Raw genomic sequence first — 14,360 nt, 5'->3', positions numbered from 1 at the left:
AAAAAAGTAAGAGAATACCGAATAATTGAACAGGAAAATTCTAGGCAATCGCGGCTTGAATTTAGCACTAGCAATATTCAAAAAAAAAAAAAGTAGCGAATTTCCGCAATCTTTCATTTTGCAACAGTGTCGCTAAAAAAACAAAACAAAAAAAAAAAAAAAATTTCTTAAAAGTAATTAGAGATTAACAAGTTAAGCTGCAAAAGATTGGTTTGAAAGTAAAAAAAAAAGCTATTTGAAAATGTTTCGCCTTCAGTGACTCTGTTTACTGCAAAGATGAATGGAAAATGTTAAAGTACGTTTGAGGAATGTACGAATGGTTTTTTTTTTATTATCTCCGCACTCCAAAAACAAAGAACAAACAGTGGGACACATAAATACAATGTAAACTTGCAAAAGAAACAAGAAAAGTTCATAGATTACTTTTACAAATTAAGGGTTAAATTGAAAGATTTTTTTTTGCTTGCTTGGGAAATGTGACACATCGGAAAACAAAATATAAAGGGCTGAAAATTAAAAGTCATATAGAAATTAATCATATAGCATTATTCATAAAGCGGAAATTCATGCTTTAGTATTTAACGAATTAGCTTAAGGAAAAGAGACCAAAAATACCGCAATGCAACGAATTTTTCAATTTAAACCCATTTGATGGGATGTTCTACTCATCTAAAGCAAACGTCCTTACTAATCTATATAATTAAATGCTCTTTTGAGATAAATGAAAAAGGAATGATGCCTTCGACAATCAATTCAACACAACAATAGAAAAACTTCCAATAAAACTTATTAATTTAGCATAACTCTTACCAATTAACATATTTTTGAGACTTAAAAAAGATGCCTTTAACAGCGTAATATCCCTGTTAAATAAAGCTTGTATGTACTTACTGATAATTAGTTGAGAACAGTCGTTATAGTGCAATAAAGCAATAAATTTCTTTTCAATTTTCATTCTGGTAACACATTTATTGTTGAAACAGTGAAATCTTCTAACTTTTAAGCAAATTAAAGTTTGGAATTTTTCGAATTGTAAAAGAATGAAAATGGACGATATAGAACATAGTCATCATCTCAGAATAAGAATTTTTCAACTTACTTACAATGTCACTCATATTAGCGTTTATAAGAATCATCACGATAAAGTTGCGCAATAACTTGCTCGTACTTCTCTTTTATTAAGCGACGTTTCAATTTCATTGCTTCAGTCAGAAGACCAGTTTCAGCTGTCCATATTTCATCACATAAATAGATCTTTCCTGGTAATTCATTCTTCAACAAGTGATCTAAAATTAAATTTCCACAACAACAAATTATTCGTAAAAGCTTTATTTTCTCAAAATCTTGAGTTATATTTTAACAAGGAATATATTTTTTCTGAAACTGTTGCGTGATTTCTGGCTAATCTTATATACTCATTGATTACTACCTTTTCACTCAAATTAACAAAAAATGTCACTGCAAAGTATCATTAACAAAAAAGTAATAAAGGGAAGAAATTTTTAAATGAATGTGTGAAATGTTTGTATGAGATAAACTGAGAGTAGCAACATTATCCGTTACTACACTATTCCTATCACATTTTTATTTTATCCCAATTTAATTAGTAAAAGAACGAATAAAAACCGTTCTTCACAACTCAACATTGGGAAAGAGCCATGCAAAAAAAAAGGTGCAGAAATTGTTAAACTAAGATTTTCCAAACATTTATAAAAATCAACATTTTTTAAACGAAGTGCTAGACATAAAACATACAATGTGTCAACTACTACAAAGGTAGACTCAGTTATAAATCAAATTATAAAAACTAACTTTTCATGGCATGTTCCTCCATGCGTCTTTGATATTCCTTAACAATTTCCACATTATGACACATATCAGTCCAACTTGATGGACTGATATCAAACTGAAAATAAGTGAAAGTATTGTTTCAGTTATTCTATATTCCCTTTGTATCATTCGTTCCTCATAAGTTGATTCTTGCTATGAATCAGCGAGTTGTAATGCATATGTTGATTTGACTAAGATCAACCTGTTCATATTCTGATTTGAATCAATCACTAATAGTTTCAATCTACATTGATTCACATTATTTCAATGTTCACATTATTATATATATATATATATATATCGTTAATTGGATATATATGTAATCGTCATATTAATGACTAAGATCAACCTGTTCAGCCATTTCTGTCAAGTGTTTCTTGTTAGGCACAACAAGTGCAATCAGGTATGATGACAATGAATCGCCATAACAACAGATATTGTCAATCAATGGACAATTCAACAGCGCAGTCTCGATCTTGGCCAATGATACATATTCGCCATGTTGAAGTTTCACTAAATCTTTCTTTCGATCTAAAATACGATAACACTTAAACCATTTTCCACTTATTCTAGAATTAAACTTTTTTGGGTTTCAAATAAAAAAACAACAGAAAATATGTAGAATCGGAAAATATGAACCAATTATACGAAGTGACCCATCTTCACGAAATTCACCAATATCACCAGTAGCAAAATATCTCACGCCATCAATTACCACAAAATCTTCAGCTGTTTTCTCAGGTTGCTTCCAATAACCTGGTGATATGTTTGAACCGCTGACCAGAACTTCACCTTGAGGTGGATCGTTAAATGGAGTATAACCTCCTGTAAAAAAAAAAAAAAATATTCAAAAGAACAAAAACAACTTTTGTATACTAACGAACAATATGAGATATGAGTGGATGCACTGTTACTTTTGAATCAAAGAAAGATACGCATAAAATGCTTATTTGCTACCGATGAGACATATAAATAATGAGTTAGGTAAAATGACACAGAAAAATTACCCTCACTCCATTCGCGAAGAAGTATTCGTGAACAACGCACAGGTGGACCAACAGTTCCTGTGCTCAGGTCATTCACTGAAAAATAAGTAAATCAAATTAAATTGTATTTTGTTGTATTTGATTTTTGTATTTGAAAAATAAATTGTATTTGATTAGCACAAGGATCGAAAATGGAAGAAAAACCACTAAAAAATGACGCCTTAAACCAATGGCAAGAATTATACTAAAGTATGCTATGGCTATTGCCACTTCAATAATTAAAAAAAAAAGAAGATAAATTGTAACCGTCAGCAATAGAAACTGCTGCACACGTCTCAGTTAATCCATATCCTTGAATAACTGGACAGCACATACAAATATTCATGAAACGCTGAGTTTCTGGGTTCAATGCTGCTCCACCGCTCAATACACCTCGCAGTTTGCCGCCCAAAAGACGTCGAATCCTTTTGAAAACAATTCTACAAACAATTATCAATTAATTTGAAATCTGCACCAGAAAAAAGCACACATAAAAGTGTTTTTATCAAATAAATGCATATGAAAATGTATGTCTTGCTCAAAATTTCTAAATCCTCAAAAAATTTTGGGTGGAAACTCAGTTGACTTTTAAGTTTTAACATTTTCGAGAAATTCACAAAAAAACCTGTCCAAAAAAGGACTGCAATATCCTTCCTGATAACGCGCTCGCTTCCGTTCATAATTTAATCGGAAAAGTTCTTGCATCAGACGTGGAGCTGATGCAACTTCATCGCTTATAGCTTTGAATATCCTATCCATTATTGCCTTAAAAGTAACAATGATTATTTAACTCTACATCTCTTGATTTCCAGCCAAATATTTTTCCTGACAGACTCCCAAACAACTACCAACATCTCTACGTGTCTAAATGACCCTCAACCGATCAAAAATCTTTGCTCACAATATTCAATAGCACATGTTTCCAAATGGACAATCTTTTCCTTTGCAACTCGGACACACCTAAATTTCATTTACCAAAAAAACTAACCGGTACTGCGGCCATAATTGTTGGTCTTAGTGCCCAGCAATCTCCATGCGTTCCTGGCTTGATTTTAGCGCCACGGTCATGAAGAGTCAATGGACTTGAGTATCCAACACGACAACCACGCGTCTGAAACAAAAAACTGAAAAACCCAAATCCTTAATTTTCACGGAATTCAGTTTGGTCTACACATGAGCCTTGAATTAATTGGAAAAAGAAAATGCAGATATTTGGTTATTTTCAGTAACAAATTATTGTTTCCTCCCTTCTTCTATGCTGGAATATATATAAGAAAAATACACACCATACAAGTTAGTTCAGCTGCAAACTCTAGAATATGCGCCAGCGGAAGATACCCAATATATATGTCTGTATGGCTGATGATAGGTATTCCAGCTCCCAATCCAGCTACAGATGACACGATATTATAATGCGTCAAAATCACTCCCTTCGCAGCTCCAGTAGTACCACTTGTATACATTATCATTGCTGTGTCATTTCGTCCAGCAGGTGAAACTTCTGCAAAAAATGTTTTACAAGATCAACTATTTGACAGATTTGTAAAGTGTTTTATGTAATAATTTTAATACAAGAAAATGCTAATAGTAAAGAGATGAAGTACTAGGAATATTAGCAAACAGAAAAACATCAACCTGACACAGTGTTTGTGTGTGCTTCTAACTCATCCAGTGACACAACATTTCGGAATTGCTGTTTAACAATATCCACGGTGGCTATTTTCTTCGAAAAATGCACGGGGCGGAAATAAACCAAAGAACGCAATGTTGGACATTTCTTCCCAATTACTGCGATTTTTGATAAAAGTTCTGCTGATGTTATCAGCAGTGTCGCTTCAGTTTCGTTGATGGCTTGGGCTATTGCCTGCAGAGGATAAAAGTAAGAAATAGACTAAAATCTATAAAAAGAGTCAAGAGTGAGAGGATTCACAAAATCAAAGCAGTCTAAGTAAACCCCAAAAAAGAAATCTTCCACAACAATTTCAGCTTCTTTATGTACGACTTCACTTCATCTAAACACCAATACACTGAATAATTATACCTCTTCACCGAGGGTTGCATATACTGTAACAACCGGTACATTGATTCTGAAGAGAGAGAACGCGGTGATAAACCAGTCAGCTCGAGTTTCCGAAAAAATTACTGCCTGAAAGGAAATTATTTTCGAACAATCAGTGGATCCGTGAAACTTATTAATTTCAAAATGTATGAAAAACTCACTCGACAACCATTTTCCACGATGCTTTTTAGACCCGAAGCAATTCGACCAATTTTTTCATGAATTTCAGCAAAAGTTTGCCAACTGTAATTACCCAACACCCACTGAAATTTACATCCTTACAGGTGCAATTACTAATTTCGAAAGTATAAATCATCTTAGAGTACATTTTCATCAAAACATCGGTCACTTAATGGTTTAGCAAAAGCAAAAAAAGCAAAAGAAAGTAAGCATTTTAAATGCAGTTCCAGCATTTAATTCAATCAGCTAAATTTTTTCCTCTTTACTAAAATGTCGGAAATCTTAATTAGAATAAAAATTCACTTTTTCAAATATGCGTCCATTTGGTTGTTTTTCTTCATATATTTCTAGTAATTCTCGTGTACCTAATGCCGGTTTGTCACCATATAACCTTGCCACATGTGTAAATAGTTTATCAACCGTATCTACACCGGGAAAATCTTCAGTGAGTGGACCATCCACGTTAATCCATGGGCTATCAGGATCCTTGATCGGCTTTGCCTAAATATGTAGCTTCAGCTGACAGAAGTGAAAATTATATGATGCAGGAGGCATAAATTTCCAGCCGCGAGTATGACTTAGCTGCCTACCATTCGAAGGAATGAAATGACAACATCATCCTTTAATAATAGACCGTAAAACCAATAGAATGTTTTGGTTCTAAAACATCTTTCTGTATAAAAAAAAAGAGTATCATCATTGGTAAAACTTCTAGAAACCAAGAACTGAGTTCATCTGCTCTGAAATCTTCTAGCTAAATAATATGTAAATGTAAATATCAGTAGAAGAATGAACTATTAAATGGTTTCACCAAATAAAAAGAACAAACCTTTATCCTTTCACTTCGTTTTAATTTCGCTGTAGGTGAGTTGAATAACTCATACGGTATATAATTCAGGCAATCATATATAAAAAACCATGCGCGTAATAGAAGAATAATTAACTGAATCCATAATGGCGAAGTTCCCTGAAAATTAGTGTGTATAAGAAATGCAAATTTTACTATCACATTTCTTTTTCCTTCTTTTTAAGATTGAATATGCCCAAACAAACTAATACACAACTGCTATGGATACACTCTTGCAAAGTAAATTTCCAGAGAGGTGATAAACTGAATTTCGCCTAAAGGGAGATGATACATTTCATGCAGTTTAATAGATAAGTTATTCCATTCATACACAATAATCCAGCTTTTTCGCAGTTAGTGAACCTTTCATTCTAAGATCCATTGAAAGCAAACAGCTTAGAGCAGATGAAATTCAAATCCAAAATAACTATTGAAAACATAAAAATTAAATTAAAAGATATTCTCAAAAATGACTAGGAGCTTTACTGCAAATCTAGGTATTCTGTTTATTAAATGAGCATAGTTATTTGCTTCAAGCCAATAACAAATTTTTTACCTGAATAGGTTACTTCTTATTACAACTTGTATTTGTATGCCAGCGACTAATCCCATTCTAATGATAGAATTAAAACTTTCCTTTTTTCTTCACTATAATTGTGTAACTTAGCAAATTATAATCCTTATTACAACTTGTGTGCAAATTTCGAAGACCAATCCTTCCAATTTTTCGTTATATCACGTCTTTCACTATTCACTTTGAAAATCATTTTCCCTTTTCATCATCATTTATCATAATTTCCGAAGCAAAAATTTGTGTCTTTATTTAATTTGTACAAATTACAGTTGGAGTTGACTAATAAATACAAACTCGTGAAGTGATTTTTATTTTTTTTTTTTAAAATACATAAATCACCTGTTATGATAGCCCCATTTCCCTTCCATCCCCCAACTTTCGATGCCAGAAATCTTTTCCAACTCACAAATAGAGAAGATAAATAACAGGAAAGAAAGCTAACGATAGCAACACACTCTTATTGCAATTGTATTAATATTATTCAAACAAGAAAGTAAGAAACACGATAAGATACCTTTACAAGTCTGTCAATTGTTTCTTTACTATCGCCATGATCGTCATTCGACTGCTTAAAACATGCTTTACGATCCATCTATTCTTGCATAAGCAAAACAAAATACACCTTTAAAAAAGCTCGTAAAAGGAGATTTTCACACGCAATAAAAACATAAGTATGTCAATTCGCAATGAAACGATGATAAGAAAAAAGTTATTTTGATGACACTAGATGTCAATAAAATTATTAACAATTTTTGTTGAGATCAGTGAAAATTAACACGTAGAACACGTAGGGTACAGAAGACATATGAAGATGCAATGAAAACATGCAAACATGTGATACTTTATATTATGTAGCAAAAAAGAAAAAGATCGATTAAAATTTATGTACTGATGACATTAGATGTCAATAAAATTATTAACACGTCCATACGTGAAACATGTTCACAAAAACAACCAATTCAGTAGGATTCTCTTCAAATGTTTCAAAATCAAATGCAAGAATCTGTAAAATTTTCGGTTTCATACCACTCCTACTAATGCTTTCAAGAACGGCCAATTCAATTCGTATGTGATTTTTGAGACATTTAAAAGTACAGCTACCATCCAAAAAAAAAAAAAAAGAAAAAAAGCAAATCAATTAAACCCTCCTTGCTCTTTACTTATACTGACTTAATTGTTTAGTAGAGAAAACTAAATTTTTCTTACTATACATTCTTCGTAATCATTTAATTAATTAATTCAACGATTAAATTAACAAAACAAGCACTCTACTTACTTTATCCACTTGTTTAAACGACCGTAATTTTTAGATGTATGTAAAACAAGAAGAAAGAAGAAATAACGGATGATAAACTAAACTACATACTTTTATTGTCAAGACAATTTATGCAGTAATATTTACAACGAAGAAACCAAAATGTTATTTGGTAGAGGAATTAGAAAGAACGATTGCAAGTTATACAAAGGAAATGAAAAAGAAAAAAAGATGAAAATCAGCAATTAAAAGATAAGTGTACGAGAAAACGCAGTGGATTTAATAAATATCTCTCGTCTTTCAAAATTATGCCTAAAATTTTTGTAAAAGATATATTAGATGATGATGGCAAATGAGAAATTGGAAAGGAAATTTTTAGGAAAAGAGAAATCTCGATGAAAGAGTTAGGACAGAAATGTTGGAGAAGCAGGAAGAGAAGATGAGAGGAGAGAGAATCTCACGCTAGCCCTACTGCCATACTACTACTACTGCTGCTGCTGCTGCTATTAGTGTTTACTAACATTTCACGCAACATCAATGTCTCTATGACTGACCTCTCCTCTTCCCTGCTCCCTCTCCCTCATTCCTATAATCATCACTCACATCTGAGACATATGTATCAATAAGCTAATCTGCATAGCTTAATCAAATCATAACTTCTCATCTTTATCACTCCCTCTTTCCCTTTCTTCTACTTACCTTTTTTACCAAAACATATTTCTCGAGAAAAAGTGAAATATGAAAGAAAAAAAAAATGAAAAAGTTATGATTATTTAATCAATGACAAACAAAACAATTTCTTTCTCTAACTTCTTTTGACCTTTCCCTTTTTCTATCGATAGTTATAAAATAAATATTACATTTTCACTAACTTAGTAGATGTATAAATCATCAGAGAATTATTTTATCAAAGACAATTAGCTGAACTAAATATTATCAAAGACAGCTAACGAATTAAATTGAACTGATGCAATTATTGTACGATAGAATTCTTCTAAATGAACAATTTTGAAGAATTTACGAATAATAAAATACCTTTTTTCCTTATCCTAATTTCTTCAAAATACAAAAATGAGTGACAATAAAACAAACCATACTACTACTCTGGTCAACGTCACTCATCCCTTCTCGTCGCGAAGACAACTACAACTCACTCACAGCCCAGCCCTCGCTATGGAGTCAACTGTTAGTATCGATCGTAGTTACCGTGCATGAAGCATAACAATTCCATCTTTAGGCCGTTCAAGCAACAACAAAGACAACGATGATGATAATGCTAATAATAGTGTTCGATACCATCATAATAGGTTTATTCTTTGTGTAAACATTACTTGTCCTTTTTAAAGGACTAAAATCAATTAATATGAAAGAGAAGTGTAAAGATAATTTTTTTTGGACACAAATATTCCGATACATTAGATTGTTATTTCAATCGCTGAAAATTATTTTCCTTAAAGAAACAAAAAGGATGTCTTTTTTTTCTTTCAGTTATGCCTTTTTTTTAAATTATCTGTTCAATTTCTGATTTAAACTGTGAAAGAATGAGGAAGAAAAAATGGAAAGAGAGTAGATAGAACAAATGGACCCTGAACATTGGACATTGTTCAGATCGGTTAGCAGTGTTACCCAAATGATCAGTGGTATGGTGAAATCTTTGTACCAACCTATTTGAATTCTTTACAAATTTGTTTTATTCCCACTGGATTGTTGAGTGATAAAGAACATTAGTCAGTATTACTTCATTTGCTAAATAAGAAAAAATCTATAAGAATTGATAAGATTAGTAATGAAACGGAATAATGCAAATGAGTTTTTAATTTTAGAAAATTCAATTTCAATGTTTAGTATAAAATTTAATTTTAGTACAAGTTCTAGTTTCATAGAAAAAAGGCTTAACAAATTTTGAATATAACTTTGGGAATTCATATACATATAGAATGCTATTTAATATTAATAACAGCCTAAAATAATAAAGTGATCATAATTAATTAAATTGTCTTCGACGTTATATGTCAACTTTGATATCAACGTTATGTGCCAACGTCAACTGAAGCCTGAAATAACGATAAGATGAATCACGTAGAAGTTGAAACATTAATATGTATAATAAAAAGAATACGAACAAAGGTTATAGCCTCTTTGGAGTATTTTATAATCTAAATTTCAATGAAATCCAGAATCCGAATTTGCTAGTAAAGATTTGTTCAAGTAATAAATGTAATGTGTATCTTATCTATATCTTTCCAACTGTGCTATATTTGCTTTCCAAATCAGCTGGCAGATTCATGTAGTCTTGTGGAGAAGAGTGAGAATAATTGAAAACATTTATGAAAGTAAAAATATATCCTACACTTTAGTTCTTCCTACCTTTTTAAATTAGAAAATGTCCAAATTAATTTTGAAAAGAAAAAAGGGAATCCTTTAGAAGACCCAACCTAGCCATATTATGCCGAAATGTAACGATTAAGCATAATCAAAATCAAAATATAAAACTGTTTTCGGAAATTCCGAGAGATTTTTTTATTACTGGGTCTTTGTATGAATACTTAACTATTTAGCTACTACTTATCTGGGAACTACAATTTAAAGGACATTTTAATACTGCAATGAAGTGAATTGTAATATGCATCAAGTTCGATCATTTTTAATATTTAAATTTTGCAATTATGAGAACGATATTCCCATTCAATGAATCAAAAATTTAGTACTACAGTCATTATTTATAGTTTAAAATCTTACAAAATTATAAAATTCGTTTAAAAATTAGTTGTAAAGATGAAAAAGAAAAAGCAATAAGAATGAAAAGAAATGAAGACACAAAAACGAATGAATTTCTTTTTCCCAAAAAATACTTAAATTTTGGACATTTAAACCTTAAAACTTCCGAGACTATTCAAAGTCAGATAGTCATAGCTACAAAAAGCGTTTAAATTCTTGACTCCCGCGTTCCCAATGGTAATTCACACTTTCCCTCCTAAATAATTGAAACATTGAAATACAGTCCCAATGCCCTTCTGAAGGATTTACAAAGTAATAATTCTCGGTAATTTATCCTTTCTATAGTGAAGAGAAGAGTTCATTAGTCAGATGACTGACTCTCTTCTGTTCATCAATAATATTATCGGTAATGACCGATCCAGAAGAATTCTATTTCCTTTTGCTCAAGTCATTTAATTCTCTTAAGCCACTGCACAATACTCCTACAACAAATATATTAAATACATAGAATACAATTTACTACTAACATTTGCATTCACGAAAAACACTTACATTGATACCAAGTTATGCACAATTAGTTGCATTCTGTGAACGCTTCACTTAAAATTTCTAAAAGTTAGCAAGAAAGCATCACTTCAAGATTTACATATATGCTTTATTTTAATATTTTAACTTATTTTACCACACTATTTGCGCCAGTTCTTTACTTCGTAACAGAATCCAGAGAATGAGAAAGGCAGGTAATACTAATTAACTACATGATGCATATCTTCAAAACTTTTAATACGGAAGAACAGAAAAATTCAATACTTAACACTCCCCTTGTCAATTCTGCTTTCTCACCGTAATAAAAAAGAAATTCAGAAACGAAAACCTTTACTTAATCATTCTCTACTTTCCGACTCGGAAAACTTACAACCTCTTCCTTCCAGTTCATCACTCCTATTCACTCTTTATCATGCTGGACTTAGGTAATACTGGACAAGGTGAAAACAAAACAATAATCAAATCCGTAATTTCATTCCTACCTCACAATGATTTCATCCTACCCTACAATAACTAATTACCTTAGCTATACAACCCGTCTTCTTTCTTTTCGGTTTGCTCTCCGACTTTCTAATGACTAAACGTATACTCTCTAGCAGTTCCATTTCTCTCTCGTTTCTCATTTCTCCTAATATCTTCCAATATTTCAGTCAACAATGATACTTTTTATGTTATAGCTCACTTTCACTTGCTTTCTGGTAGAAGAGGTGAATCGAGCTACGACCATAATAATTTTAATTTTTTATCAGATGGAAACAATTCCGGATTGATTGAAGAAAAAGAATAAGGAACAATTCCGGATTAACTGAAGGGAAAGGGTAAGACTCTGAATTGATAATAATCGGTGTTGGTAGTCCATGTCAGTGCAATTATTGATTGGTTCAACTACAGTATTTCAAGTTTGTGCGAATAGTTGTATTATAAATTATGCTTTTAGCTAATAACCAACTAAGAATTGGATATACTAAGCGAACAAAGTGAATATGGCGAGTCATCCGGTTGGTGTAAGTCCATTTCCTCAACCACCGGAATATGCTCGTCAGTATACAGACGCTAATGTGGCGAAGAAGAATGTATTGCCACCACCACCTGTACCATCCGAATTTACGGTTTTTGGCGAAGAATATAATTTCGAAGAAGTTTCCGATTTTTTCTTTTTTCCTGCGGACTTGAAATATGACTTTTGTTTTTCAAAGGAAATAATACTGAGATGATATGATTAGTTCATCCAGTGTTACTTTCTGCTTTCCATTAAACAAGTCCTTATACTCTTTGTTCCGTTTAGTTACTTTAAGTATTCTATGAGAATTGAAAATGCTTCCCTTTAAACCAATTATTATTGTTCAAATGATTCAGAATGTGAAATTACCTGTGCAATTTTTGCAATCTTTTGGTTTTTTTTCAAAGTTTCGATATCCTGTTATAATAGAATTTTTTTAAACGAACTGATATTGGAAATCATTTTTTTTTGAATTGGAAGTCTTTTCTTTTGGCATCTGGCAAAATTAACTTTTTTATATGTTACTGAAATTAATGTTGCAGGAAATGATCCGGTCGTTACAGTCGCAGAAAATGCAACAACTGTTTTCGAGTAATGGTGACTGGAGAAGTGAGTTAAAGAAGTTGAACAGAAGTACAGTTGCTGCTTTCCTTGATCTTCTTGATATCCTAATACGGTAAGTTGTTGGACAACGATCCGGATGCCTGACTACTACACTATGACTTAATTTCTTTGATTCTGATTGCTCCAAGTGGCACTAATTTTATTCCTAAATTTTTCATTCTGAATCAGATTAGTGATAGAGTAACCAAGAAAAGCTGAAAAAATCAGCCGCCCTTTAGAACTTTGAGTTATGATTCCATGTCCATGAGACATTAGCGATGCAATATTTTTTTGAACAGGAACAAGCATCCTATGCAAACGATTATTGTAATCAGTTAATGAAGAGACAAGAAAAAAAGGGCTAATCTGATTAAACAAAGAAGGATAAGAATTAATAAAGCACAATTTGATGTGATAAATTAAGTTTGTCACTTCAGCTACATCGTTTTTCCACTTTGTATTTTTTCTCTCGAAGTGCCAAGATAGAGCAAATGACAGTGTTTATGTATTATTATTGCTAGGTTGATTTTGTAGATTGTCTTCGGAACACTATCTTAAAAACGATAGTTATCACGGAAAAGAAATCAATATAGGGTTTGTGTCTGTCTAATCTGACTTATGGTAATATTATTTTTAAGGTGTCCAAATCATCCAGAACGTCTGGAGAAAATCAATAACCTACGTCTTCTTTTTATCAATATGCATCATCTGATTAATGAATATCGGCCGGTGCAGGCACGAGATGCGTTGCAGTCGATGATGAGATTATTGATTAAAACTATTGAGGTATATTTCCTTTATATTGGAAGTTATTCCGAAAACAGGTTCCATAATTAACATGTTGTGTTTCATAATTTTTAGGATGTTACAAGCCGTTTTCGCACTTACTTAGCGATGGGTCATGAGGCATTAAATCAGGTAATCGATGAAGTTCCTCCAGTACTTTCAGCCTCTCCGATGCTTAATGTTGAGGTATTGTTTTTTTATTTTTAATTTTGACAGTTTGCTGATGATGATTCTGTTATTAGTTATCTGATTACAGTGAACAATTCACTTTTCAAATCCTCATGTTCAAAGTTTTTATCTTTCTTGGATTTGAAAATTTTCCTTGATTTTGAAATTTCTAGGATGTGAATGTTGGTGTGTCGATAGAACAGCAAGTTGGTGCAGTGGAAACTGAAATTAGTAAACGGAGAAGTAGTTATGATGAAGCCAGGAAGACGACAGTATCCAGACGAGAAGCTTGGAGAAGAGATGTTATGCTTTGTGAATTGTTAGACAATATGGGTGATGCAGATCTAGAAAGAAGACTGTCGCCTTCCACAAGTAGAGTTCAAATGGAATACTGATGTATTCAAACCTTCATATATTTAATTTAAATTAAAGAACTGGTTTTAAAGGCTCTGTGGATTACTATCCATTTATTATGCATATTATTGGAGCGATAAAACAGTAGGTATTAACGACGGTATTAGCTAAATAACTTATTTGCCGTGCATTGTTTTATATTTGCTGTGCATTTATGCCATTTGTTTCGTGCGAAACTTAGAATTGTACAAATTATTTTGTATCATATATGATAAAAGGAAGTGTAACGGTTTCATGAATCTAATTTTCAGTGTTTTATGTTTATGGAGGATTGGTGATAAACCATTCGAAATAATACAATGCTTACACTACTTGATTAGCGCTGAATTGAAGTAATGTATGGAAATGTTTGTTG

At 31.9% G+C, this 14,360-nt stretch overlaps 2 protein-coding genes across 2 annotated transcripts; one reads left to right on the top strand and one right to left on the bottom strand.

The window, feature by feature from the left end:
* Positions 1-1,116: 1,116 nt before the first annotated feature.
* Positions 1,117-7,107, bottom strand: Bma-acs-4.1 (AMP-binding enzyme family protein; the record flags this gene model as incomplete). Its single annotated transcript, XM_001896218.2, has 15 exons — positions 1,117-1,286; positions 1,813-1,906; positions 2,180-2,361; positions 2,470-2,655; positions 2,838-2,912; positions 3,123-3,295; positions 3,481-3,620; positions 3,844-3,966; positions 4,142-4,356; positions 4,491-4,719; positions 4,897-5,001; positions 5,076-5,177; positions 5,398-5,595; positions 5,924-6,061; positions 7,030-7,107. 15 exons carry the CDS (start codon positions 7,105-7,107, stop codon positions 1,117-1,119), a joined length of 2,208 nt encoding a protein of 735 aa, XP_001896253.1.
* A 4,910-nt stretch (positions 7,108-12,017) lies between these two features.
* Positions 12,018-13,986, top strand: Bma-let-49 (MED7 protein; the record flags this gene model as incomplete). Its single annotated transcript, XM_043077345.1, has 5 exons — positions 12,018-12,173; positions 12,577-12,710; positions 13,276-13,423; positions 13,499-13,609; positions 13,765-13,986. The coding sequence occupies 5 exons, from the start codon at positions 12,018-12,020 to the stop codon at positions 13,984-13,986; spliced, it is 771 nt and encodes a 256-aa protein (XP_042933279.1).
* Between the last annotated feature and the right edge of the window lie 374 nt (positions 13,987-14,360).

The sequence above is a fragment of the Brugia malayi genome (assembly GCF_000002995.4).
Source record: "Brugia malayi strain FR3 genome assembly, contig: Bm_v4_Chr1_scaffold_001, whole genome shotgun sequence".
Taxonomy (NCBI): domain Eukaryota; kingdom Metazoa; phylum Nematoda; class Chromadorea; order Rhabditida; family Onchocercidae; genus Brugia; species Brugia malayi.
Note: the sequence above shows the minus strand (reverse complement) of the source record. Positions and strands in the feature narration are given on the sequence as shown.